This window comes from Phyllostomus discolor, chromosome 8, assembly GCF_004126475.2.
Source record: "Phyllostomus discolor isolate MPI-MPIP mPhyDis1 chromosome 8, mPhyDis1.pri.v3, whole genome shotgun sequence".
Classification (NCBI taxonomy): Eukaryota; Metazoa; Chordata; class Mammalia; order Chiroptera; family Phyllostomidae; genus Phyllostomus; species Phyllostomus discolor.
This window is the reverse complement of record NC_040910.2, coordinates 528,432-553,869: the sequence shown is the minus strand read 5'-3', so window position 1 is coordinate 553,869 and position 25,438 is coordinate 528,432. Positions and strand designations below refer to the sequence as shown.

The 25,438-nt window shown below is 56.8% G+C and overlaps 1 protein-coding gene across 50 annotated transcripts in view; it reads right to left on the bottom strand.

The window, feature by feature from the left end:
• Positions 1-25,438, bottom strand: part of ANK2 (ankyrin 2) — a 253,938-nt gene that overhangs the window by 15,390 nt on the left and 213,110 nt on the right. For 17 of the 50 annotated variants that reach the window (XM_036031726.1, XM_036031722.1, XM_036031733.1 and 14 more), the window contains 12 exons: positions 24,087-24,311; positions 22,587-22,685; positions 21,626-21,780; positions 20,766-20,977; positions 20,308-20,512; positions 18,520-18,616; positions 16,209-16,437; positions 15,336-15,461; positions 13,133-13,255; positions 11,516-11,548; positions 9,768-9,789; positions 1,158-7,067 (listed from right to left, as the gene is read on the bottom strand). In XM_036031726.1, coding sequence (XP_035887619.1) covers positions 1,158-7,067; positions 9,768-9,789; positions 11,516-11,548; positions 13,133-13,255; positions 15,336-15,461; positions 16,209-16,437; positions 18,520-18,616; positions 20,308-20,512; positions 20,766-20,977; positions 21,626-21,780; positions 22,587-22,685; positions 24,087-24,311 — 7,436 coding nt within the window. The remainder of the gene's footprint in view (positions 1-1,157; positions 7,068-9,767; positions 9,790-11,515; positions 11,549-13,132; positions 13,256-15,335; positions 15,462-16,208; positions 16,438-18,519; positions 18,617-20,307; positions 20,513-20,765; positions 20,978-21,625; positions 21,781-22,586; positions 22,686-24,086; positions 24,312-25,438) is intronic. The other 33 variants (XM_036031757.1, XM_036031753.1, XM_036031759.1 and 30 more) reach the window with 6 other exon arrangements.

Here is a 25,438-nt window from a genome sequence, read left to right as displayed (position 1 = left end):
ATCTGAGCGAATGCTGCCCACCAGTGAACAGCCATCACCCCCTTCCTCAGGTGCCAGAGGCTCACAGCCGGGCTGCCAAAGGGGCGTCATCAGTGAGGATACCCTCGCTGCCATAGGCAGCAGTGGTCCCCTCCCACTCACAGGTCACAGGACACTGAGACCCTGGCCAGGTGGGCCAGTCCTGGGGCTTTCAGAGTAGCCCTGGCCCTGGTGACCCACAGGAGGGAGGTGAAGTCTGTGTTCGTAGTGCAGACTGTATCACAACACGCATTTGTCGCTTGGGCCAAGTTTGTATCTGCTCTCTCATAAGTAAGCTCTTACATTGTTCCCACAAACTGTGATTTCCCATTTATTTTTAACCCCCATTAAGTGATGGGCAGAGTTTTAGATCATGGCATCGTGACATTTCTCATAATGCAAATTTAAAAGTAATAGTCCTCACTGGAGAGATACTGGAAGCTCAGAGTGGCTTCTCCAAGCCCCATGGTTTCCTTGCTGAAACTCAGAGCCATGGCCCCTCCCCAACGTCATCAACCATGCAAAGTCTGAGTTTTGTTGTCTGCCGCACGGCCTCGAGATGCCTTCCCTGTTCACCGACCGCATCAGGGAAAAGCCCGTTTTACCTGATCTGTGTTTGCTTAAAGTGTTTACCAACGGTATCCAAAATCCAACCTTTCTGAATCAAAAACAGATCCACAAAATTGGGATTTCGTGATCTGTGAAATCTTCTTGAGCACATGGCTTCCTAATGATTACAAAGTTAAGTATGAATTATTGGCAAGGACACAACAGTAAGAAAAAGCATCGAATCCTCATAATATAAAGCAAAACCCAACATCCTCCTGTGTGGAAGCAGAAGTGCCGAGCTGGAGGCAGAACAACAAAACTCCCCGCAGGTGCGGCCTCGAGTGTAGCGTGGGGAGGCCAGGGCCACAGCCTGGTGGGATTGCATTTCCATAAGCATTCTCATTGCTCAATCTTGAGATTATTGTCACGGACAGGAGGGAACAGAGAGAGCACAGAACACAAAGGGCTGACAAACACAGGAGCCACTACGCAAAGCGTAAAGAAAAGGAGACACAAACCACCAAATAAAACAAAGGACACGCTACGCGGGCTCAGGACATGCGTGCACAGGGTGTCCCTGGCGGCAGTACCTTCAGCACGGTCATGGCCGTTCTCATCGGGGATGCGTTCAATCAGAGTCTCAATGGACTCATCCCAAACGGGCCTCGTGTCAAAGACGTCCTCGGGGACCGGGGGCTCGGTCTCAGCAGGCGGCAGATTTTCGATCACGGACACATCCAGGGCACTACTGCTCTCGTCATCGGAAACTGCCTCCTGCTCCCTCTCTGCCTGGGCCAGCCTGTCCACTAGCTTGGCTGCCTCATCGCTAATCTCCTCGAAGAACTCGAGGGAGTTCCTGTACAGGTCCAAGAACTGCTCCTTGCTCTCCCGGTGGGGGCCCCTGCCCTGCGCTGGCAGATGGGTGGCAAGCAGCCTGGGGCTCGTGGCCTCGCCCTTTGACTGCAGCTCAGGCTCCTCTGCCCCCTCCCCATCCCCTACTTCTGTCTCAGCATAGCTTCTGGCTCTCCCTGCACTGGTACCAGACTCAGATCTGCCCCTGTCATCTGCTGCCCTGCCTGGCGCATCCTGTCCCCGAGGGGCCACTGTCTTGGGCAGGGATGGGCCCTGGGGCAGGGGCTGCTGCCCAACCCCTTGGAGGGGCGCTTTCACGGGTATTTTGGACTTTGGCCTAGCCTCTGGCTCAGCCCTGTCCTCATCTGGGCTGGGCAGGCCCTCGGGCTGCACCCTCTCCCCCTGGGCTGGGGCTGAAGTCCTGACGGGGATCCTGGACTTGCTTTCGGGACAAGGCGCACTCTCTGTGGCTGCGGTGGGGATCTCGATGACTGACTTTTGCTCCTCTGGGGAGGAGTCAGGAGAATCGTCCTCCCGATCTGCATACACAGACCTGGTGACCGTGGAGAAGTCTAGTGCAGCCTGGACAGCAGGTTCCGGGCAGGCGGGGCCAGCCAACAGCTTCACACTGGACGCAGCAGGCACATTGCCACCCTGCCCAGAGGGCAGGCCCTTGGTGCCCGCAGAAATGGCCACCTCCCCTGACAATGCATCCTTGGAGGCTGGGGTCCCTGTCTGGGAACAGAGGTCACCATCTGAGGCAGGAAGTCCCTCTCCTTCCTCACCCAGGACATCAGGGAGCAAGTCAGCCTCATCTGTGCTGGTGGATCCTGAGAGGGCTGGGGCCGGGGTCAGCGGCTGTGGAGGCTCATTCACAGCATCCCCGTCTCTCACGTCATCAGAAGTGGCCGCCTCCCCGGATTCTTGGCCAATTTGGAAAAAGTGGAAACTCTCATCTGCGTAGGGCCTTTTGGTCATGTCGATGGCCCCACTTCGGGTCATCTCAAACAGTTTGCCCTCCTGGAAGAGAAACGGGTTCTGCTCACTGGTCGGAGTCCCCTCCTCGGTGGGGGTCCGGGCAGGAGTGGTGTCTGGGGTGGTGCCCTGTGACTGTCTGTCTGCCATCAAACCAAACACCTTCTGCTCCTCCTCCTTCACTCGGGCCTCAAAGGCTTCGTCATCCTCGCGGATTTCGCTCCAGGAGTCGGGATCCGCGTCACAGGTGGTGATGACAACCTGGCTCATGTGCTCACTGGCAGCGGCAGTGGAGTGGGGCAGGCGGGGCTGTGAGGGTGTAGGGGCACAGTCGGACAGTGTGTCCCCTGAGGTACTTTCCAGGCCCTGGTCCCCAAAATTGGAGTCTTTGCTTGAAATAGCCCCACTAGAGGCACGGTCCGCTGGCACGTTGTCCATAGAGGATGTGACAGTCACAGAGCATGCATCAGAAGCATGAAAACCAGAGTGCTCCGCATTTGTTTGGGTTTTGCTATCTTCACCAGAGAAGAAGGACTGGGGAGGCACATTTTCATATGGGCTTATGACCTGAAGATCGCAGGCTTCCTCGGCCTCAGAGGGGCCACAGCCTGGAACGGCCACAGACAGTCTGTCTGTCTCAACAGCCAGGGAGGAGTCGAGTGTGGGAATGTCCTGGAAGCTCTCGCAAGTGTGGTTGGTCTTTGTACCCTCCGTTTTTGCTGGAGAAGATGCAGAGACAACGTCTCCAGATGCTGGACAATCAGGCAAAGAGGACAAAGGTGAAGAGCCCTCACCGGAGCCACCTGCTTGTGGTGATCCCTCTTGAGAAGCCCCTAGCTCTCCTCCTCTTAAGTCCCCACCGGGGCCCTGGGGAGACGACAGATCCTCACGGATGATGAGCTCCTCCCTGCTGGGGCCACAGCGACCTGAGGACACAGGTGGGGCCGAGTGGCTAGGACTTCCTGCTGCACACCCGTGGCCGGCACAGATGTTTGGTGGGTCAGCATCTCTGTTCAAATCATCGTGCGGCAGACCTGGGCCTCCAGTGGAATCAGCATGACCGTCTTCGGGCAAACGAGATTCACACTCTTTTTCTTCTGATTTACTGGACTCTTCCTGAGTGTCTTCATTCATCTTGAAAGTGTACTGTTTGGAAGCAATGGGCTGGAACTGTGCCTCCTCAGGACTGGAGTTTGAGTCCAAGCTGGACGGGAGTGGGGATGGGGGCTGCACCCGAATGACCGGCTCTGGGAGCAGCCCCGGGTCGGCTCCTGTCCTCAGCTGCGTCAGCTCAGGCTCACTCTCTGAGGAGGAGGAAGCCTTTCTGTTGTCTGAGGTCACCAGGACAGGGATGTCACTTCCATCCTGTGCACGTGGCCCACACGGTGGCTCACCTGCGGCTGCTGAGCTGTCAGCGTCCAGGTCAGAGGATGAAGACGACTCTTCAGGCTTCGTTTCTTTCCGGCAGTCCCTTTTCTGCTTGGCTTCTTGTTCAAGTTCGTCAAAGGTTTTGATTTTGGTCACCATTTTGAACATCTCCTCTTCGGGGGTGAACCTCTTTTTCTCCCCATTTTCTGAGTCCTCCTCCTCAGCACACTCGTGAATCACAGCTGGTTTGGGGGTGCTGGCATCAGAGGCCTTGGGCGTGACCTCGTAGCTGACTTCTTCAGAGCTGGGGGTGTCAGGGGAGAGGGGACTCTTTCCGGAGCTCTCCACCAGGGACGTCTGCTCCAGACTATCATCCTCAGCGCTGCCATCGGGGTCTCGCAGCAGCCGAGACCTCACAGAGGCCATTTCTGTGAAGAAGTCGGCCTTGGCACTGGCCACAGGGAGAGGGACATGGCCCGGGAGTGTGCCAACCTTCGCCTTGGGCTCCACGGGGCTACTCTCCAGGGAGTCGCGGCAGGGGGACTCCCTCAGGGGGCTGGGCTCCAGGGAGTCCGGGGTTTTGTGGGAGGAGTTGTCCTCCAGCACGGGGCTTGCCTCCAAGGAGTCCCTGTGGCTCACTGCCAATGACTCGTCAGCCCCGGGACTGAGGACCTCGGGGTCAGAGCGAGGGAGTGGCAGGTCCAGCCCCTGGGGACTGCGGGGGGATGCCTGGGACTGGGCAGTCCTCACAGGGGCCTCGGTCGGCAAGGGCTTGGGGCTTGTGGGTTCCTGAGCTCCAGGGTCTGTCTGTGTCTTGTGGGCAAGGGGACTGTCATCACAGGGCACGTCCTCAGTCAGCCCGGCGGGTGCTTCCTTTGCTGAGGACACAGTGCAGTGGCCTGGGCTTTCGCCCTCCGGTTTGGGGCCCGTCTCTGTGGAAGGGTCCAGGGTGTCCTCCTTCACACACCTGGCCCCAGGCTCTGCGCCCTCTGCAGCAGCCCCACCTGGCTCTTCGGCACCGTCCGGAGAGTCTTTGGTGGAGGGATGCACTCTGCCCGAATGAATGTCTGTTTTGAAGGTGGCATTTTCACTGGTTTCCCCAATTTGCTCCTGACTTTTCTTTGGTGAATAGGAAAGGCTTTCTGGGCTTGTCTCAGGGGTCTCTGCCAACCCCTCATGCTTGTAGCTCTCTTCCGAGCTGACCTGCGGGGTCCCCTCCATCAGGCTGCCGCAGGGAGACCCTGCCACCCCTTCCTGCCCCAGATTTTCACAGCTGCCATCCAGGCGGAAGGTCAAGGCTGGGAGTGGCTGCCCACTGCCGGGCTCTGGTGGGAAGGCCGTGGGGAAGGGGCTGGTGAGCACCTGCTCCGGTACCAGCGGCACCTCTTCGGACTCCTCCTGGCGGCAGAACTGCTGGTACCTGTCGTTGTCTTCCAGCTCCAGCTTAATGACCTCGGAAAAGTCGGTGGAGGTTCTGCGGTCGGGGCTGATCTGCAGGTCCCTGTCTCCCCTCTCGTCCAGCTCCTCCCCGGGCCCCGGGCCCACAGGGGGCAGCGTCCTGTTGGTGGGGAGGGTCACCTTCCCTCTGGTGGTGTCTTCTCTCAGCCCCAAGGCACCACGGGACCCTCTCCTGGGTTCTGCAGCCCCCACTCCTGGGGACCTCTGGCCCCGTCGGATGGTCTGACTCTCCGTTTTCAGCGTCTCTCTCGGGGCTGGTAGCGGCCCCTTCTCCTTTTCGGCCCGAACTTTGCCTTTGTCCTGGGGCTGCTTCGGTTTGGCCGTTTTGTGCTCAAACAGCCCAGCCTTGTGCTTAGATGGGTCCTGGCCTGACTGAAAGGCCTTCATCAGCTCCCGGACAGACATGGTCTCCTCGATGCGCTCCGTCTTCGAGGTGGGGGACACCGGCGCGGCTCTGTCTGTCTTCCCGGAAGGTGCCACCGAAAGGCGCTTCTCAGTCTTCCCAGAGGCCGACCCAGGGGGGTGCTTTTCCGTCCTCGCAGCCGGTGACACGGGCAGGCGCTTGTCTGTCCTCCCGGGTGACACGGGGGGATGTTTCTCCAGCTTTCCTGATGGTGACACCGGTGGGCGTTTGTCTGTTTTACCTGAAGGTGACACAGGCGAGTGTCTCTCGGTTTTACCCGACGAGGACCCGGGCGAGTGCTTCTCGGTTTTTGCTGAGGGAGACACGGGCGAGTGTCTCTCGGTCTTACTCGGTGGTGACGCTGGAGGATGCCACTCGGACTTGGCTGAGGAGGTGAGGGACGAGTGTCTGTCCGCTTTGGAGGAGGGGGACACGGGTGCCCGCCGGTCTGGCCTTTGAGGGGGGGACATGGCTGGCTGTGGCCGGGGCCCCGCCCTCCGGGGCACTTCCTCCTTGCCTTTGAGTCTGACAGGCAACTTGCTTCGACCCTTCTGCTCATCTTCCACTCTCTTCTGCAGGGCCTTCACTTTGTCCTTGATGGGCCCGATGGGGGTCTCCTCGATCACGGGGGACGTGGCCTTGGCCCTGGGCAGAGGCTCAGGGGCCAAGCCCGGGTCTCCTTCTAAGGACTCTTCGGAACTACCCTGTTTAAGCTCACTTTTCCCTGCACTGGCTTGTAAACTCTCCTCTTTCTGCTTCTGCTTGTCCTTTAATTTCCGCCGCACTGGCTTCTTTAAGCCCAGGCCTGGCTGCTGCTGGGTCTGCTTTCTCTGCGTCTCATCCAGGGGAATGTCCTTTGCTTTGCTTCCAGAGCGTCTGTCCCCAGCCGTGGGGGGCGTTGGCTGCGGGGCCCCTCCAGGAGCCGCCGGGTAGGAGTTCAGATCCTCTGTGAGGTAGGTGACCAGCCCCGTGGCATCCCTCTGTCCCTGTGCTGTGGCCTCCTTCTCTAGCCTGATTTCTACGCAGGGGACCTCGGGGACCTCCAGGGGGGCCCTTTGCTTGGCCTCTGCTACCTCCTCGTCACTGAGGAGCACCCACTCCTCGTCCCCTAGCTGCCCCTCAGGCTGGGACCCTGGCCCGTGGCCGCTGCCCCCTGAGCAGGCCCCACCCCTCAGGATCTCGTTCACCTTCTCCAAGTCCTCCTTCACTCTCCCCACAATCTCAAAGGGCTCCCCCGGCTCCTCCTCCACGGCCCCGGCCAGTGCCTTCTCCCCGAGGGCACCTGCCCTGCCGGCCGCGCCAGTGGCCAGGAGCGCCGTCACCTTGATCAGGTCCTGCTTCATCTCGGAGACCTCCGAGAGCAAGTCCGGGCTGGCCAGGGCCGGGGCCTCCGTGACCAGGTGGCTTTTCAGGACAGACGTTTCTGTTGACTCTGTCTCATCGTCTTTGATGGGAATGGAGGACATTGAAAGTAAAACGGAAACCAAAAAAGATATTGGCAAATGTAAACAAGGACCCAAGGACACAGTGTCTTTTCCTGTCGTGGTGGGAGGGACATCACATGGGCTGGGAGGGCAGAGCCACGGGGTCTCGGGACACAAAGCAAAGCGAGGCTAACAGACAAACCGAAAAGGAGAACGAGCAGGAAATAACTGGCTTAACGTTCTCACGCGCAGCACATCCACACACACGACCACGCAGTGACAGACTGTGGACACACACACAACGCCACACGCTGACACAGAGACGGGCACAGTGACTTCCACGGAGGCATCTCAAGATTGCTCAGACGTCACGGTCACGTGGAAAGGAAGACAAACACGGGCGGTAGAAGGGGAGCGAACTGCAGGACGCCCCTTGTCTCAGAGAGAAAGCCGGTAAGTAGCCGACTCAGGACGACTTCTCACGGCGTGTGTACGCTTTTAATCACGTGGAAACCTGGGACCAGCGTGTGCCGCTCTGCCCCGCACAAGACTCTATCCCAAGTGTCTGAATCCGCTGCAAACCGGCATTTCATCTAAGGAAACTCACACCAACAATGAGGTGCACGGCCTGGTGCTGAGAGGCACAGCCCTTTCCTGGGAGCCACCTCCTTGTTGGGACACTTACTGGGCAGACCAAGGAGGGAATGGAAAGAAAGGGAAAAACAACAGAAAGGACGGTGGTGATGAAACGTGTAGGTGAGTCCAAGGTTAGAGTGTGACGCATGGCAACTGGGTCAGAGACAGTCACACACGGACACACGCACAGGTGTGTAAGCCAAGTTATTTCCATGCAAAGCAAAGCGGGGCAAAACGGGGGTGGGGCTTGCTGGGATGCAGGTGGGAGGGTGGTTGGGACGGACAACAGGTACACATTACTGTGGTGAAGCATCAGTCCTGCCCACGAGCCCATGCATCCGAAGTGGAATGCAGGGCATCCAGGGTGTCCAGGCACGGCAGTGGGGGGTGGGGCCTGCACTGCCAGCGGAGGGAGCAGACCCGACCAGGGATGGGCCCTGCAACAGCACCTTCTCTGGACACCCAGAGAAGTGTCGTCTCACACCCAGATGGATGTTATTTAATAATAGTCTTTAAACTAAAAGAAAACCAAACATGAGTCTGTATTTGACAATTTAAAACACAACACCCAGGAGGACCCAGGAGGGTCCAGGCATTATAGCAACAGGGTAGGTTTTTGTAACAACTGAGCCACATGCATTGATGTTTAACCCCGAGCCTGTATCCAAGGAACAAAGAAACAGGCTGTTCAAATCCACACAGTCGCTCTGCACAAGAAAGTGGGAGAACAAAGTGGAATCTCCTCAAGAGAAAAAATGAACGAAGGCAGTGATGACAGATTGGCTTTACAACAGAAGTGCCTTCTCTTGACAGAGTCAGTATTTGTTGAGAGGACCTCTTCTGTGAATATGCATTTGTAAAAATACACTAATTATATCCATGCAGATTTGTTCAAATGTAAACCAATGAAAACATCCAGGATTTCAAATGTCCTAGCTCTGAATAATGCTTTCACGCAAGGGTGAGGAGACTCTCAGTTAAAGGGGTTTCTGTAAGTTAGGAGTAAATCATACTGTGTGAAGACTTAAAATAGCCCTCAGAGCAGTGAGCAGGACAGACCACCATATGAGTATGGCTCTCCACCCTGAAAAACAGCTAATGTAAATACATTTTAAAATGAAAAAACAGCCCCGATTGAGTGCCAGCCTGTGAACCAAAGGGCTGCCAGTTCAATTCCCAGTCAGGGCACATGCCTGGGTTGCTGGCCAGGTCCCCAGTAGGGGGTGCATGAGAGGCAATCACACACTGATGTTTCTCTCTCTTCCCCCCCCTTCCTCTCTCTCTAAAAATAAAACAAAATCTTTTTAAAAGATGAAAAAACAGTAACAATTAGATTTTTTTTCTAAAGCATCTGGGGCATAAAAGCAAAAAAAAAAATTTCCTGAAAAATTCAGGTTCTTCCATACAAGAAGCCAAGTTACCGGAAAAAGACCAACCCATGAAAACATTGCTGGGCGAGGCAGGCATCCAGGAAGGTCCGGGAATCACATCTCTCTGTGCCAAGTTACTCTGGGATTTGCACCGTTATTTAAAATCATGATTTCATTACATTAAGGAGGCTTCAGTGTTTGAATTCATGGCTCTTATTTTTCCAGAACGTTTTCACAAAAGCCCATTCTACCTCAGCCCTGCCAAAGCCACTTCACCACAGTAAGAGTCAGGGAGGGTCAGACCACACCAGGATGGCGAGGACAGTATCGCCTTTGCAGGTGCAGCCCACAAAAGTGAAGGGTGGATGTAAACAGTGATACTGTCATGTCAGCTCTACAGAAACGAGAGGACGATGTTATGCTCACAGACGGACAGAAACGGTCGGTGGGTTTCTAACAAGCGGAGCAGGAGCAGGGTGAAGGGGAGTGTCCAGAAAGTGAATGCTCAGATGGACAGTCATTGCATTTCACTGCTAATGAGGCCGTGTTAGCCCATCTGTCATGGAACGGGCCAAGCTGCTTTTCTGAATCTATGTTAATGGTTAATAAGAATATAAAAGTGTAATTATGATCGTGGTTAGTAAAGGCAACTAGCTTGCATCTTAATTCATGCTTGTCTTTACTGTAGCCCCTTAGTTTTGTTGAAAATCTTACTTTTTTCTGATGTCATATCGACCTGAAAGAGAACATACATAAATTGAATGGTTACAACAGCGTCGTGTCTCCTGGCCCCGACATGCTTGGAGGGCCCCCAGTCGTGACCCAAGATGTGGGGATGCCGAGCATGAGGGCCAGAGGCTCCACTACACTCGTCCCTGCCAGCCTCCTTCATTCTTACCCAAACTTTGAGGAAACAAATCTCCTTCTAGACACTACACGTGGAAGCCTTTTCTACCATGTTATTTATTCCTGGGAAGACGGGACCCAGGGTGTGTCTGGCATTAGAAATGAACGTTGGTTAGGGAAAAGGCCCAGGAGAGAGGGAGACAAGTATGAAACAGTGTCAACTTCGTGGAGAACAAACAGCATGCCAGGGCAATATGCTCTACAGAGAGAATGTCATTGTCACTAATTATAAGCCAGAGCACAACTCCTGCAGAGTACAGACTTCACTTATCACCTAAATAGTTCCGGAAACAGTTCAACAGACACCCTAAAGCTCAGAGGAAAGGCTCGTTTGGATGCAGCTAAGTTGGCTCCGTCACTGCACTGCCCATGGGGAAGGGGCAGGGGCCGAGTTCCCACTGCTCTGGTGACTGAGTCACAGGTGCAGGAAGGAAACAGGGTGTGAGACGGAGTGACGGACATCAAAGGGAGAGTGACCAGTCTGGTCACTGGCGCATGTGTGTCTGGTGACACACGGCAGAACAGCGCCACTGTAACCACCCTCAAGTCTTGCTCCATGGCCAGGGTCTGTGAAAAGAGTGGGCTCAGGACCTCTCTGGACTGATGGGGCCTTCCATTTTAAGCAGGTGGGTATAAGGGTGTTCTCACACTTTTCTTTACAGTTCTGCATTTCACACCCATCAGAATAACATAAAAAATAAAACTATACTTGAAAACATTTATGTGCAACTAATAACAACTGCATTTGACTATCCTAGAAATGGGGACTGGTAAGCTGATCTGTAAGTACAAGAATTTGCCACTGATTTCTTTCACGTCCACGATAACGTCTGGGCGTTTTCCGATGTTCACAAGGGAAACAAACACAGACTGGCTTGAACTAGAGAAGCAACTGTCATCGCAATGGGCACGTAGTCCCGGGGACCCGTCTGAGACGCACACCCTTCGCCTGTGCCAGAAGGAAGGCACTGCCCGTGCCACGGTGCCGGGCAGCCCGGAGGGAGCCTGCCAGGCCAGGGGCTGGAGCCCGCCCTCCCACACAGCAGCACTGTCATGGACTGACGGAGGGACTACATGCTCCATGGCTGTTGGTCTCCGTGGTTCTCAAACTTCCCGGTCTTAAGATCCCACTGACTCCTAAAAATTAGCGAGGAGCCTCAAGAATTTTTATGTTTGATATAAATAAGCATGTGTGACAAAAACAAAGCTGAGGAAAGGCTTGAGCCCAAGTTTATAGGCGTACCCAGCGCCGACGGCCTCTGGGAGCCAACTCTGTGAGGCTGTGCGAGTCAGAAGGTGGACAATGTCTCCAGGCCACTGCAACGGGCTAGGACCTGCCCGGCATCTGCAGACTGACCATTGAGAACCACGGGCCAATAGTTTGGCTGTCAGTAGTTGGCAGAGAAGAGCAACTATCGCAGAGAGGGCCGTGAGTCACAGGGACACGCCTGTCCTCACCCAGCGCCCAGAGCCGCCGCCGCAGAGCCTCCAAGCACACAGGCCCCGTGGCTCTAGCAACAACACAGCCGCCCCAAGCGACAAGGTCACACAATTACCTCTTCCTCCTGTTCTTGGTCTGACTCTGACTCCTGGCCGCCCAGATGCCGCATGGGATAGAAAAGAGCAGGAAGAGCAGAGTTTAGGAGGAAAGGTTAGGACCCCACCCACCAGCCTCCACAGGCGGCACCCTGTCCAGGGGCCCTCATTTCTCTCACAGTTCACAGGGGATAGGCATACAAATTAACTAAACGCCAAAGTCTGGAGATCCAAGAGACAAAAGAACCTGGATCACAAACACACTGATTCCAGATGCTCGGCCACCAGCCTCGAAGCTGGACGTTGAGTGGACGGGAGGGCGCACATCTGCAGACACGGTGACGACATTGGCTGGGAATGCCAAGGCCATGAACAAGCATGTGGCAAGTATTGTCTGGACACCCAGGCACCGTGTGGGGTGCTGCTGCAACAAAGAGCCAGTGAATGCTAGGGTGCAGCCGAAGCACATGGTGTCGGGCACTTTCCGTCGTGTGCTGGGTCACTAGGACCACCGCGCACTGGGGACGGCCTCTGGTCTGTCCCAGCAGCACGCTGAAGGCTCACTGAGGTCAGAGCTGGAGCTCACTTCTTTCACGGAGACATAAAATTAGTTTACTTTTGTCAAGTAAGGACTCAAAGCATCGCACGTGGTGCTATGAGCCATTCTCTGTGTGACTCATTCTCTATGTACAGGAGTAATTAGTCAGGAAACACAGCCTGGTGGGCGAAAGCAGTGAGGAAGTGTTCTGTCTTATGGGGTCCAGATTTAGGGTTTCAAATACATCCCCCCCAGGTCCTCCTTGCCCCATACCTGCCCCACCTCTCAGACACCTGGGCATGTGGCTGCCACCTCCTGGGCATTGCTGGGTGGGGATCTCATTGGGAAGGGATAGTGGTTAAAATATTTGTAAATAAAATGTTATCCCCAGCACTGAAATCACTCAGTTGTCCTCCTTGGTTTAATAGAGCAATGGAGACTATTTCTGCATAATCAAGAGGAATTACAGAGGAATTCTGCAGTGGGGAGGGGTCTGCCTAGAAAGCAGTGCCTGCAGTTGGACCTGCATCAGGAATTAATGCATTTTGTTCTTTTCAACAAGTTTTCAAATCTGCTCCTTGGAACTGGGAGTATTTTGTATACGAATCATGTTAAAATAGTTGAAAAATTAATTTACTCCTAAAATATGATAGGTAATAAGATGAACAGGTAATCACTTCAGCAACGACACAGACTACTGTAAGTCTGCTCTGCGTGTGAGACTCAGACCCCGCCCCACCGCAGGCTGGTCGTGAACGAGGTGAAGTGGCCACCTTCTGGGCGCCTGAGTGTGGCCCCCAGCAGTAACGCAAAAGCTGTCAGGAAAACACCATCAGTTACTGGTTTTTAAAAAACTAGTCCCCCCAAAAAATTCACTTCAAATTTTCTGTCTTCCATGTCTAATAGTATCTAAAGAGATTTCTCCATCAAAATGAGTTTGATGTGGGAACACTTTTTCCTCACTTCAGTGGAGAGCCACAGACGTGACAAGGAATCAGAAATGACTGTGACGTGTGTTTGCGTCGTCTCTGCTGCCACATCTCCAAGGACCTGAAGACAAGCCCCACTGCCCGAACGCACTGCGCAGACTCCTCGATACCTTTATGTAAACGGGCAGGGTGATGTTTAAGTTGCAGATCGCTTGATGTACCAGGCCTCTGGTGGATTTCGGCTCTTTCATAAATGACAGTCGTCCACAAGGTTCCTGAGTCGTGTCTCGTACCTTGAATGAGAGAAGCACAGGTGTGTCACCCACACAGGACTCGTGAGACCCCTTTTACGCAGATGACGCTCCAAAGCATCGGGGGAAACAGTGCATTTGAGGACCTGAGTCAGGGTTAGCAGCTGCCCTTTCTCCTTGTTCTATTACAACAGCCTTTAAAAAAAGTTATTCAGCTTTTTAAAAAATTGTGCTGAACTACAGAACGTTTATCATTTCCATTTTCACACTGACACAGTCAGTGCACAACCTGGTGGCGTGATGCACACTCACAGAGCTGTGCCGTTGTCATCCCTGCTGGGTACATGTTCTCATCGTCCCGGGCAGAATCTCTGCTCCCACTACCCGGCCTCTGCCCCGGCTCCTCAGCCCCGGGCCCCAGGGACCTTGACTCCACCTTGGCTCTGCACCTGCCTCTTCTCGGCGCTCCAGACAGAGAGGTTGGGCAGGACCTGCCCTTCTGTGCCCGGCTAATGAATGTCACTCAGCCTATGTCTGTGAGGGCCACCAGTGCCACAGTGCGTGTCAGAATGTCACTGCTTTTTACGGGCCGAGTGACATTCCATTCAGTGGATGGGCCACGTCTTATCTATGCATCCCTCTGCAAATGGATGCTGAGATTGTCCACGTTCCGGTGACCGGTGCCTTCACCAGCACGGGCGCTGGGGTCGCCGGGTCCCGCTTTCAGCTCCTGTGGGCACACGTGTGCCCACAAGTGCAGTTACTGGATCCTGCGGCCGTGGACTGGATCCATGGACCCTTAACTTTTTGAGGACTCGCCTCATTGTTTCCCATAGGGCTGCACATTTTATGACCCACCAGCTTCCCTGCCTCCCCAGCAACATTTGCTAGTTTCTGGTTTTTCTCTCTTCGATAATAACCGTTGTAATGGGTGTGGAATAGCCCATTAGCATTCCCACTAACCCAGTAACCATTCGCATTGCAGCTGTTGCACTTGGCTTTCCCTAAGCTGTGGAGCATCTATCCCTGTGCTTACCAGCCACTTGTATTGTTTATAAGTGACTTGTGATGTCAATGACATCAAACAGTTTAACTCGACACTGCGTTAAACGGCTCCGCCGCCCCTCAGCAGTTCCTGCTTGTGTGGTGGTCGGCAAGAACCCAGCTTCAGTCAGGCACAGCCACTGAGCCAGAAACAGCACAATGGGAGGCTCAGGACAGATCTTGGGAAAACAGAAGGAGACCTAAAACATTACACAGGCTGACAGACATGGGCTTGGGGAGATCGCGAGGGTCGAGTGGTAACAGGATCACACTGCCAGGGAGTCAGCCCGCCGACTCCCTGCCCGAGGCAGGACCAGGAACAGGCAGACGGAGCCCCGGCCCTGTCCGGGGAGGACTGAGCATCGGCCCCAGACACAGAGCCTGCAGGTGGGTGAGCAGCGGGAAAGGAGAGGCCAGAGAAACAGGGAAGAGGTTGAGCATCCCTTCCTGTCCGATCCACGAACCTCTCGCTTACAGTGTTGGCCCTCCTGAGACTTGGAGGGGCGAGTTCCAGAATGAAACTTGAATTTATTGCGGCCAAACTCCTCATCTGGATTAACACACTCACAGGGCACTAAAGTGCCTCTGAGAATGTTTGTTGAGTGACTTTGTGAACATACGTCCATCTGTAGCTGTGCTGGGGGCAAGCTCTCACTGGGCGACGTGGGCTCCTAGGCCTTTTGGGAAATTTTGTCACAAAAAAACTGTCACTTACAACTCTTGGTCTCTTCTTTCATGAAATTCACACATTTCAAAAACTTAAGCACAAATATTTAAAAGAAGTAACACTTAGAAAAGAGAGAGACTTCGTGTAAAACTGGAAAAAGAAAAGCCCCTTTTTCGAATTAATGAATTGCCTATTTGTCCTTAAACACAGCCTATAAATAAAAACTACAGTAGAATTTGACGTTCAAAAATAAAAAGGGTTGCTTTTCCAGAACTTTGCACTTTTATAGATGGGGTTTAAATAAGCACCAGAAATGACTGAAAACAAGAATTCTCCCCTTCTAAAGGAAATCGAATCCTCGCTCGGTCTTGAAGCAAATGTGCCTGAAAATGCCACGGAGGTGTTGGTTACCTTGACAAAGAGCGGAAGCCTATTCTCTTTGAAGGCAAAGAAGCTGAATATGTGGTGCTGGCCGCTCTTGGTCAGCGGCACGAGGTTGCCGAAGCAGTCCACGTAGATGGGCTTCCCCTCCAGCACCTGCGGGGACAGGGGAGCGGCGGGGCGGCAGCTGCATTTACCGCCTCCGGGTCTCCGCGCGAGGAGCCGGCGGTGCCACCCAGAACGTCACACCTGCGCACACGGCCCTCCCCGCACTGCTGATGTCTCGTCCCACCAGTGACGAAGCGCGTCCCCGCGTCCCCCTTCCACTCCTCACGGGCCTGCGGGCCTGGTGGCCTATCACATGGACGACCCGTTTCCAACACCACATCACACTGCAAACTGGCGTATCTCTAAACCCTGCGTTTGGACTTCCGACTGGGCGGCGTTTGCCACCCCAGCGCGTCAGGCTACCCGACCCCGCTCCCCAAGCCCGCACTGACGAGAAATGCCATCGACAGAAGTGGCGTGGAAAAGCCCCGTCACTCCACAGTCACGTTAGTAAGGACGTGCTTCCCAACTGCTGTCTTTGTGGCCGAAAATCGGTAAGAGCATCAAGGACAGATAAAACCATCTGAACTGTTATCGTCGCTACGTACTTGATGAGTAAGTCATAATTTCCCCAGGATAACCTGTAAGGGAAGACTGCTGCCTGCCGTACGCTGAGGTCGTCCCCACAGGACTGGTCCCAACCGGCTAAACATAGCTGATTTTGGACCTTGACCTTCTAACTGGTCAAGATGTAGACTTTTTTTCTAAGTTTATTGTTTTCTTTATCGAGTGCTATTTTACACACAGCACATCGACAAAGGCACGCACGTCGGCCACCGTGCGTGGAACCAGTACCTCCACGTCCCGGCTCCTGGCCACCTCGGCGAAGTTCTCCTGCTGCTCCAGCGTCTTGTCCACCTTGTCGTCGGTCATGCAGAAGCACCGCAGCCTGGCCTCGATGGGGTCGTGGGACTTGGCAAACACCACGAACTTGGCCATGTAGGGCACACAGATGATTTCTCGGTACACTTGGGAGGCAAAGGCGACAGATTCCTGGGTTTGTCGACAGTCTATCAGCCAGAACCTAGAAAACGGTTCCAGGTCAGTCACCTGAAGCTAACGTGCAGCAGCCGGAACACACCCGTCCCCCAGTGGGATCAAAGTCATGGTTAACACTTCTTGGGAAAGGACAAGAGTGAGACAGGAGGCAGCGTGAGACAGGGAAGGACAGAGTGAGAGGGAGGAGGCGCTGGGGACTATGCCGTGTTTGCCGTCAACTATGGAACCCGTGTGTGTGTGGATTTCTTCACACGCACGTGTCCACATGTCCAGCCTTCTGAAGTCCATGCCCCGCGTCTCAGCACCGTCGGGGGTGTGAACCTGGGCCACCTTGCCTGGACCTTGGGCTGGGGCAGCCCCAGGCCCCTCCATCCCTCTTCTCTCCCACGCACTTCTCGCCTCTCAGTAAAATCGACCCAGGTTCCCCTCACCTCATCACTCTTCCCAAACCCCTCCAGTCAGCCAGGGGGACCCGCCCCACCACCTGGGAGTCTGTTCTGCTGCAGACCTTGTCAGGGCCACAGAGCACAGCCCGGGGGACATCACCGGCCTGGGGGCTCCATGAGCCCGGCAGCTGTGCTGAGCCTGTGGCCCGGCCCGGCCACTTCCCTGTAGAGTCCTGAGTTCATGTCACGCCCAGCTCTGCAAGGAACGCCCCCCAAGGAGAAAGCCGGGGTCCCCGAGGGCCGTCGTCTCCATTTGCTGCTCACACGCTCGCCAGGGCCCCCGTACTGTGGCTCTAAGCCTCGTTCCAGACGGCGCCTCCTCCCCTGGACGGGCCCACGGCCCCGAGCTGCCCTTTCCCCCTCAGCCTGTTTCTTCCAGTTCCTCACCCACCTCTCTTCCTGCCCTTTTCACTGTGTTTGGTGAAGTGCACGGAACATAAAACTTGGCACGTCAACCATGGTGAAGTGCACTCAGCATGCGGGGCCCCCGTCGCCGTCGGCCCACACAGAACGTGGGGCCCACCGAACACCCACTTCTAACTCTCCCTCTCCCCCGACCATGGCACCCGTCAGGCGCCCTGTCTCTGTGACGTGCATGTTCTCGGAACCACACACGTGTGGAGCCTGTCCGGGCACGTCACTGAGCACAGTGTTCCCGAGTTCAGCGCAGGCGTGGCTGTCAGCAGGCACTCCGTGCTGCTCTGACTCGCCTATTCTTTGCTCGCCGTCCCCTCGGCTGTCTGGGAGTTCACGGTGGGCCCAGGGGCACGGGAACCGGGGCATAGGTTCTCCTGGGCAGGCCCCACTGCAGTGCCTGAGATCCCGGGGCCCGCTGCTGTCCCCAGGGTCCTCTCTCCCGCCTGTAGCTGCCCCTCAGGCTCCGGCACAGGCCGGGAGCCCCCTCCCCTCGGGCTCCCCTCTGGCCACCAGATGTGCGTAGCCCCTGGGCCCCTGCAGTGCCTCTGGGTCCACGCCCTCAGCTCCCATCCTCTCTGCGTACGAGGGAAGGCGTGGGGTTTGCGAAGCACAGAGCCACCACCCCGGCTGTCGCCGCCGCGTCCCTGAGCTGTCCCTGCATGCCCCTCCCCTCTGCCCCACAACAGGAACTTGAGCCTGAACCCACTCAGCATCAGACCCTCCGTCTGTGAAACGGACACACGGCCAAGTCGTGGTCGTGACAAAGTAAATGCATGGGCAGCACCCAGCTCCCCTCACAGATCCTGGGGCAGAATGAACCGTAAACAAGGCAGCGAGTGCCGTGGACAAGACCAGGCCATGTCCACGAGGGTGGGAGCCACAGAAACGTGTCGGGCGCCTGAGAGTCACCCGGATGTGCAGATGCTGGGCTTCGACCTCGTCACGCCTGCCGGGAGGCAGCTCTGGTCTCGGTCGACACAGGAAATGTGCCGACCCCGAGACCCTGGGGCTGACCTGCCCATCGCTTGGGTCCCTCGGACTCTCGTCGGGCCGGGCGGACTCTGTTGCTGTATCGTTGCTACTCCGTTTGGGGGGGGGGGTCCGGTTCAAAATGGGGAAAGCAACGCAGACCATATTGAAAACCAAACTAAAAAAAACTCGTTTTTGAAGAACACAAGGAACGAAATCAAACACAGTGGCAGCCACAGTGGGGCGGGGTGGCCGAGGCCGGCTGCGCCACGTACCTGGCAGACACGTTGGTGGTGAAGGAGACACACTCGTTGACAAACGTCAGCGGCGTAGTTCCCGTGATGTCTTCCCACTGGGCGGGGGTGGTTCCGCCTGAAATAACAGGACCGCTGAGGCACCAGGCACAGCTCTGGGCTCCGGGTCACAAAGCTTGTCTCTGTGGTTCTGGCTGCGGGCGCCAGCGCGGGCCCTGCCCCCGAGGCGACACACTGGGAGCCAAGTGACTAAAAGGCGGTGGAGACGGGGCAACGGACCCCCCTTCCCAGGGCCGAGGCGAGGGCGGCTGTTCGAACGCCTGCTCGGACAGCCAGGCGTCTGACCCTCTGCCTGGCGCTCGGAGGCCTGTGCTGCTGGGAACTGCGGGCCCTGAAGACACGGGTGTGCTCAGCCGATGGCTTCGAAAGACCCTGCGACTGACCACGGAGCTGAAGGCTTTGTTAAACTAACGGGAAACCCAGGTACTCTGCTGTCCCTGAACTTCGCATTTCACACAATTATTTTTCAGAAAATAAAACTTTCTCTCAACATGCAATGGAAGGCTGGCAAAAAATTTTGGGAAACATTACGAGCTCGATGAGCTCTGCAGGCAGATGGACAGGTGGACGAAGGCCCACGGGAAGCCTGACCCGGTGGATGGCGTCTCGGCCACGTGGTCCGCTCGCCAGACTGACGGCAGGATCGGCCGTCAGTGTGACGCCTGCACACTAAGTATTCCCTGCCTCTCGGCCACGCACTGTATCTCACGGGAATGAAAGGGTGCACAGGGCCCCCAACAACGGGAAGACACCCAACCCAGGGGTGTGGTGACAACCAGGGGTGAGGAAGGGCTCCCCTGTGCTCCTGTGAGCCCACGTGTTTTGAATTTTGCCTTTTATTAAACTGATGGGGTAGAATTTTGCACTTATTAAATGCACGGAGTAGTCTCAATGGCTTGCTGTCCTCAGTGTAGAAACACACGGATAAGAAGGGAGAACCCGAGAGAGGACGAAATAGGGGGAACAAGGCCCCGACGTGAAGGAGAAGTGAGGTGTCTTTGGCAGCACCCGGGCGACCGAGGCTGGCTGTCACTCCCGCTGACAGTGGCACAGATGCTGACTGAACTCCAGCAGCTCGGGGTCAGTGCAAGTAGGGGGTTACCAGCCGCGTGGTCGGGGGGAGGGGGATGGTGCGACTCCCCACTACTGGTCATTGGGCTCAGACCACCAGTGTCCCGGGAGTGTCTGTCTGGAGTTTGGTAGTTGTCTGAGTGCTACTACAACTTCCAACTGAAAAGACCAAATTCAGTTAATCCTGGAAAAACTTCACTCTGTTTTTCCAAAGTTAGTTCAACAGACCAAGGATGGAGACATAACCAACTCCTAGACAGAGGTCAGGTTTGAACTACTGGATATAATCACTCAGGATGATGCTGATTTTTGGAAAGGTACAGGGTGCGGCTCCGTGGAGGCTGACAGGTCCACGGGCCTGGGTGTGACTCCCAGCTCCTCCGGAGTCTGAGGTCTGACCTCAGGCAAGTCCCAACCGTCCAGGTGTCTTCTTCCAGACCTAAGGGTGTCCAGCCTGGACCCACAGACCGCATGTGGCCCAGGATGGCTCTGAATGCGGCCCAACATAGAATCGTAAATTCGCTTAAAACGTTATGAGGTTTTCTGGTGACCACGTGTTGCACTGTACTTAATGTGTGGCCCGAGACAGCGTTGCTTCTTCCGGGGTGGCCCAGAGACACCACGAGGCCGGACACCCTGTCGCAGAACTTCCCACTCGCGTGGCCACGGGGGCCTCACCTGTTATACTGCACAGCAGCCGCAAGGTTGGCGCTTCTCCCCCGAAGCCATTCAGCACAACGTCGCTGGCAGCTTTGGGGACAGGGATGGTCATGGTGATTGGCTTGTGGAACTTCCTCCTCCGAGGCTCCAAAGTGACGATGGGGCTGAAGGTGGCCTTGTTCCCAAGGATCTTCTTGACCAGCTCGCCGTGCATCGGCTGAGCCTTCGCAAGGAAAACGTGCAACAAACAACATCGTTTTAGTACGTTGCCGTGTGTCTCATCCCTCAGGGCGGTGGCTGCCAGCGTGGCACTGGGGTGGCTGTTACCCGCCCTCCTGTAAAAGACCTACTGCGTGCCAGGGCGGCCCCTCTCCAGCGCGCTCCAACCGCTCCAGCGCGCTCCAACCGCGGCGCACGCCCACATCCCCAGCAGGGCCCCCGCCCCACAGCGCCCCCGCCCGGCGCGCCCGCCGCACCTGCAGGCCCACGCGGATCCGCTTGGTCAGCGCGCCCTCGGGGAACACCGCCTGCACCTGAGGCACCACGGTGCTGCTCAGCACGCCGCCCTCGGGCCCGATCAGGTGGCTGTCCTGCTTGACGCGCGACACCACGGCGAAGTACTGCGGGAAGTCGCGCGTGACGATGCGGCAGATGCGCTTGCGGTCCAGGTCCTCGGCGCTGTCCAGCACTGTGGGCGGCAGCGTGCGTGGTCACGGTCAGCGCCAGGCGGCCTCCCCCTCACCAGCACACTGTGTCCCCCCCGCCTCTCACCGCACCCCCAACTCTCGGTCCTCAGGGTGTCGTGGGGGACCCGGTCTGTCCTGCAGGCCTGTGTCTACGGGGTCTCTCCAGCGGTGACTGTCGCTGAGGCAGCCACTGTGCGTGTAGAAAGGGCCTTTGTGGCACAAGCACCGTGAGCCCAGGGTTTCAGTTCCCTGCAACCATGAGCCACCTACGTGCCATCTATCTACCACTGGCTCACAGGGCCACAGGTTCTTCCCAGCCTGCACCAGGGCAGACAGGTGGGCGATACAGAAATGCAGACAGGCTTGAAAAGCGGAAAGTTTGGACTGAGCAGGTCCCTAGGATTTGGATTTTACTTTCCTGGAGGTCACAACAGAAGACCAGGCAAACGTACTGTGCACCTCACTCATCACAGGGGAGCACACCGGCTACCTGCGGTGCAGGAATACCACACGGACACACGTGCAAGCGCACGTACATGCGCAAGTGGCCTCAGGTTCAGAGTGCTTCATTGCCACGCCCCCTCAGAGCCAGGCCACACCCCTCAGAGCTTGGCCACGCCCCTCGGAGCTCGGCCACGCCTCCTCGGTACCTTCATCCATGCCGTTGAGGATCTCGTTGAGCTCGTCCTCCGTGTGCTCGCAGCAGTGCTCCTTCCAGCTGTCCCCGTTCTCGCTGCGCAGCACCACCAGCTCCCTTTCCTTTCCACGGAGGGCGGCGAAGTGGGGGATCTCCACGATGACAGGCCTGGCAGCAAGCAAAACACCCGGTGTGGACAGGAGCCGGCCACACCAGGCATGCACGCGACTGTCTGTGGCAAAGTGACCTGGATTCCTCTCTCTCTGGGGACAGGGCATTGGCTAACGATGGCCGCAGGGCAACATCCCACTTCGGGCGCGCGTCCCCAGGGACGCGCTGCTGCCTAGAGCCGCGTGACGCTCCCCTGTGAGTGCAGGAGGCGTTCTGAGACTTCTCCGATACGCATAAAGAAACAGACATGCGTATCTACGACGTGCACCAGCCTCCTCAGGCGCTCCCTGCGAGGCGCAAAGTGACGCCACGGTTGGACAGGGAGTGGCTAGGGCACCGCGGGAACGCGGAGGCATGCACTCGGGGTCCGGCAGTGGAGCGCACCCCCGGCAGCGCGCACGGCGTGCCTGCGAGGCTCCGGCCGCAGCACGCGCAGCCAGTGGTCCCCGGGGCGCGCTCCCGCGGGGTTCACAGAGACCTTCCGCCTTCCAGTCCAGGTTGCTTTGATACAGACTCCAGATTTACCGTAACGACATCATAATTAGCACATAGTACCACTAGGCAGGGCTCATGCTTTAACGAAAATGAAGGTCACAGCACTTTAAGGGAAAAGGCATAAAAACATCACTCAGAAACAAAAGTCACATACCACAGGGGTCGGAAATGGTCCACTAAAGAGAGGTCATATACAGAATTTAAATCATAGAGAGGGACATGTCATGGCACGATGACAAAAGAGAAATCATATTGCAGGAGGAGGAGGAGGGGCCCACAGCCATCAATTTGCTTTAAGTCGCTCCTACCCAAGGAACTTGGTTCCAGGAGGCCCCAGCTGAAGGATGCGGCTGACCAAGCTTTCTCCCTCATTAAGTGGGGGGGGAGCCGCTGGCAGGTGGAGTTTACTGAGCACATCCAAAGCAGCAGTGAAAGAGAGAACATGAGTCAGCGTCAGGCGTGGCTCCCCGGCCCCAGCGTCGCCGCGGACCGACGGGGAGGCCGGCTCCGGCCCTGCCCCCTCCGTTGGTCACGGGGAGCCAGGCGCCGAGGGCCCGAGTGCTCAATGGAGGTGCGGGGGCGGGTCTGTCCCTGGTGAGGGTCCCCCAGGGCCAGGGCCAGGGCCAGGGCACGAGCCGAAAAAGAAAAAGTGTGCTGCTCCACAGGAAGGACAAAGCTTCTGGGAATATCCTGAAAACTCAGACTCTGCAGAGAGGCCTGGCGTTTCCTCGGATATTCCCGCCCAGATGTGACGATGACTGAGAAGTCCCCACGACCTCGGTGTGAGGGAGGGAAGGACCTGGGGCAGCAAGGGGCAGGGGTTGCGGACCGGCCCCACCCCGACCCCCGCAGGCTCCCTCTGGAGCTCTGGTCTGACGGGCCCGGGAGGGGGTTCTAGAACCACAAACACAGACACGTGATTCGGAGCAGCCCGTGAACAGCTGGCTCCGAATCACTGGGTTTTAGAACGACTCCGGGTTCCGGAGCAGGAACTCTCCCCCCCGATGTGACACCAGCAAAGCAAGGGCTCGTGGCTCACAGGACTTTGTCCCCGTATTTGAGCACAAAGACTTGCTGTGGCGGGACTTAAATACAATTGATTCGTTTCAAAATAGTTTGAAACTCATCCCCCTCCAAAACTTCATCTTTTTGCCAGTTCTCAGCGGAAGCTACGTATTTCTCAGTGGGTTGAAATACCACTTAGTCAAACAGCAGCCATTCAAACAAACGGAAGAAGAAAGGCCAATTGCGGCTCAAAACTGCTAAAACAAGGAGGGTGGGCGAGAGTCCGATCTCATCGTCTGGATGGCCACTGCGGCCGGACGGCCTGCCCTGAGGCCGTGAGACGCAAGGCGGCGACTGCGGTAACGGAAGAGGCAGAGGCGGCGGGCTGCTTTTGCCTTCCTTCCTGCGTGGGGGGGACTCTCTCTCACAGCCACCCGGGGCCTGACTTTCACGTCTGGAACAGAGCAGTGTTTTTGCCTCACGACTTGGCCACGTGGGCCTCAGTGGGAAAAGCAACACCTACCGTGGCCTAACACGGTCACCCACACGGGGAGTCCGGCGGCTGCTGCCACGTCCAGAGAGAGAGAGTCACAACCAGCCTCAGGGCTGAGCCCGCGGAAGCCTTGAAAGAACAGGTGTGGACGTGGAGCGGGGCTCCAGGTGCTACTTCCGGTTTTCAAAAGACGTCACGGGCCCGGGCCCGTTCACCACGATGGACGTACCTTGGTGCCTTGCGGCCGGGCGGCATGGGCGGGGTGCGCGCCCGCGGGGGACTAAGTGGGAGGCTTATCGGAGGCTCTTACCCCAGGAACTGGGCGCCGGAGGGTCCGACTTCGATGAGGCGGCTCGCCAGCCCTTCTCCCTCCACCATCGGGGGCATGGTCGCCAGTCGGTGGCGCTTCACCAGGCGGCAGGTGACCCGCGTGGGGGCCGTGCACTTGCGCGGCGGGATGATGATCCGCAGCCCGTGGTGTCTGCAGCCCCGCATGGCGCCCCCGCGCGCGTCCACCATGAAACTGACCAGGAAGCTGAAAGGGAGAGCAGACGGCGGCCGGGTTTGCAAGATCGCGGGAGGGGGCACGAGCTCGGTGGGGGTCACCGTGGCCCATCATGCTGTGTCCTCAGATCATCCCCTCGTGCTGGACATGCACGGTGGGAAAAACCTGTCTTTAAAGGTTATTTTCCTCTACAGCAATGCCTGGATTGGGTTGTGCTACTGTTTCAGTTTTCATGCTATCTTTACCTGAAACCTAAGATTTCGGCTAATTTTTGTTGGCAATGGTCGTGATAAACTGCACACTACGAACATGCGCAGCTGACACGGAAAGTGGAACGGGGTTCTGTGAGGACACCGAGGAGTCCTCCTTCCGCCTGTGCCCTGGAAAACCCGCACACGGAACCAGGTGAGGCAGGAGCCGCTGCCGCAAGTTAACTCCACGTGACGTTTCAAAGTCACATCTTGTCCCGCTCACTTTAATGTAATGTTGTGACTTAAAAAAGGATGCGCGGGCCTCTCCCCAGGCCACACCATGACTGTGCATCCGGCTCATGGGAGCCAAGGTGGGGGGCAGGAGGGAGGGGACGGTCCCTCTGCTCCATGCCTGATGGGGGAACCCTGGCTCCTGCAGGGAGGGTGTCGGGGTGCAGTGTGACTGTCCCCGAAGTACAGGGACGTGAATGTGGAGAATCACAGACAACAGCTTAGAAGGGGAGGGCGTCTCTGTCCTTTTGGCTCCTGTTTGGCCCAGCTCATGGTTCTCGGGCAGCCGTAGGCCCCCCGGCGGCTCGGCCCGTCCGTGTGCCAGGGGGAAAGGTCAGTCTGAGCGCTGGGGGTCAGTGGGGCTCCCGTCACTCTGCCCATCACCACACTCCCTGACGTCTCGGAGGAACTCGCCGTGTCCCGGAGCAGATCTGCCTGCACACGCACACAGAGACACGGACAGACAGCGTGTGTCCCGGGCACGGGCCACGCCGCTGTCTTTGGCCGTGTTGTTGCATTTGCGAGGTCTGGATGCCAAAACAGCAGGAAGGAAGCAGCTCCCGGGTGGAGCCCCACACAGCACCGTGTCCACGGCGACATCCGACACACGGGGAGGCATCCAGCCCAGGTCCTCGTGGGACCGAAGCACAGTGCGTTTGTGTTGTTTTTACACAA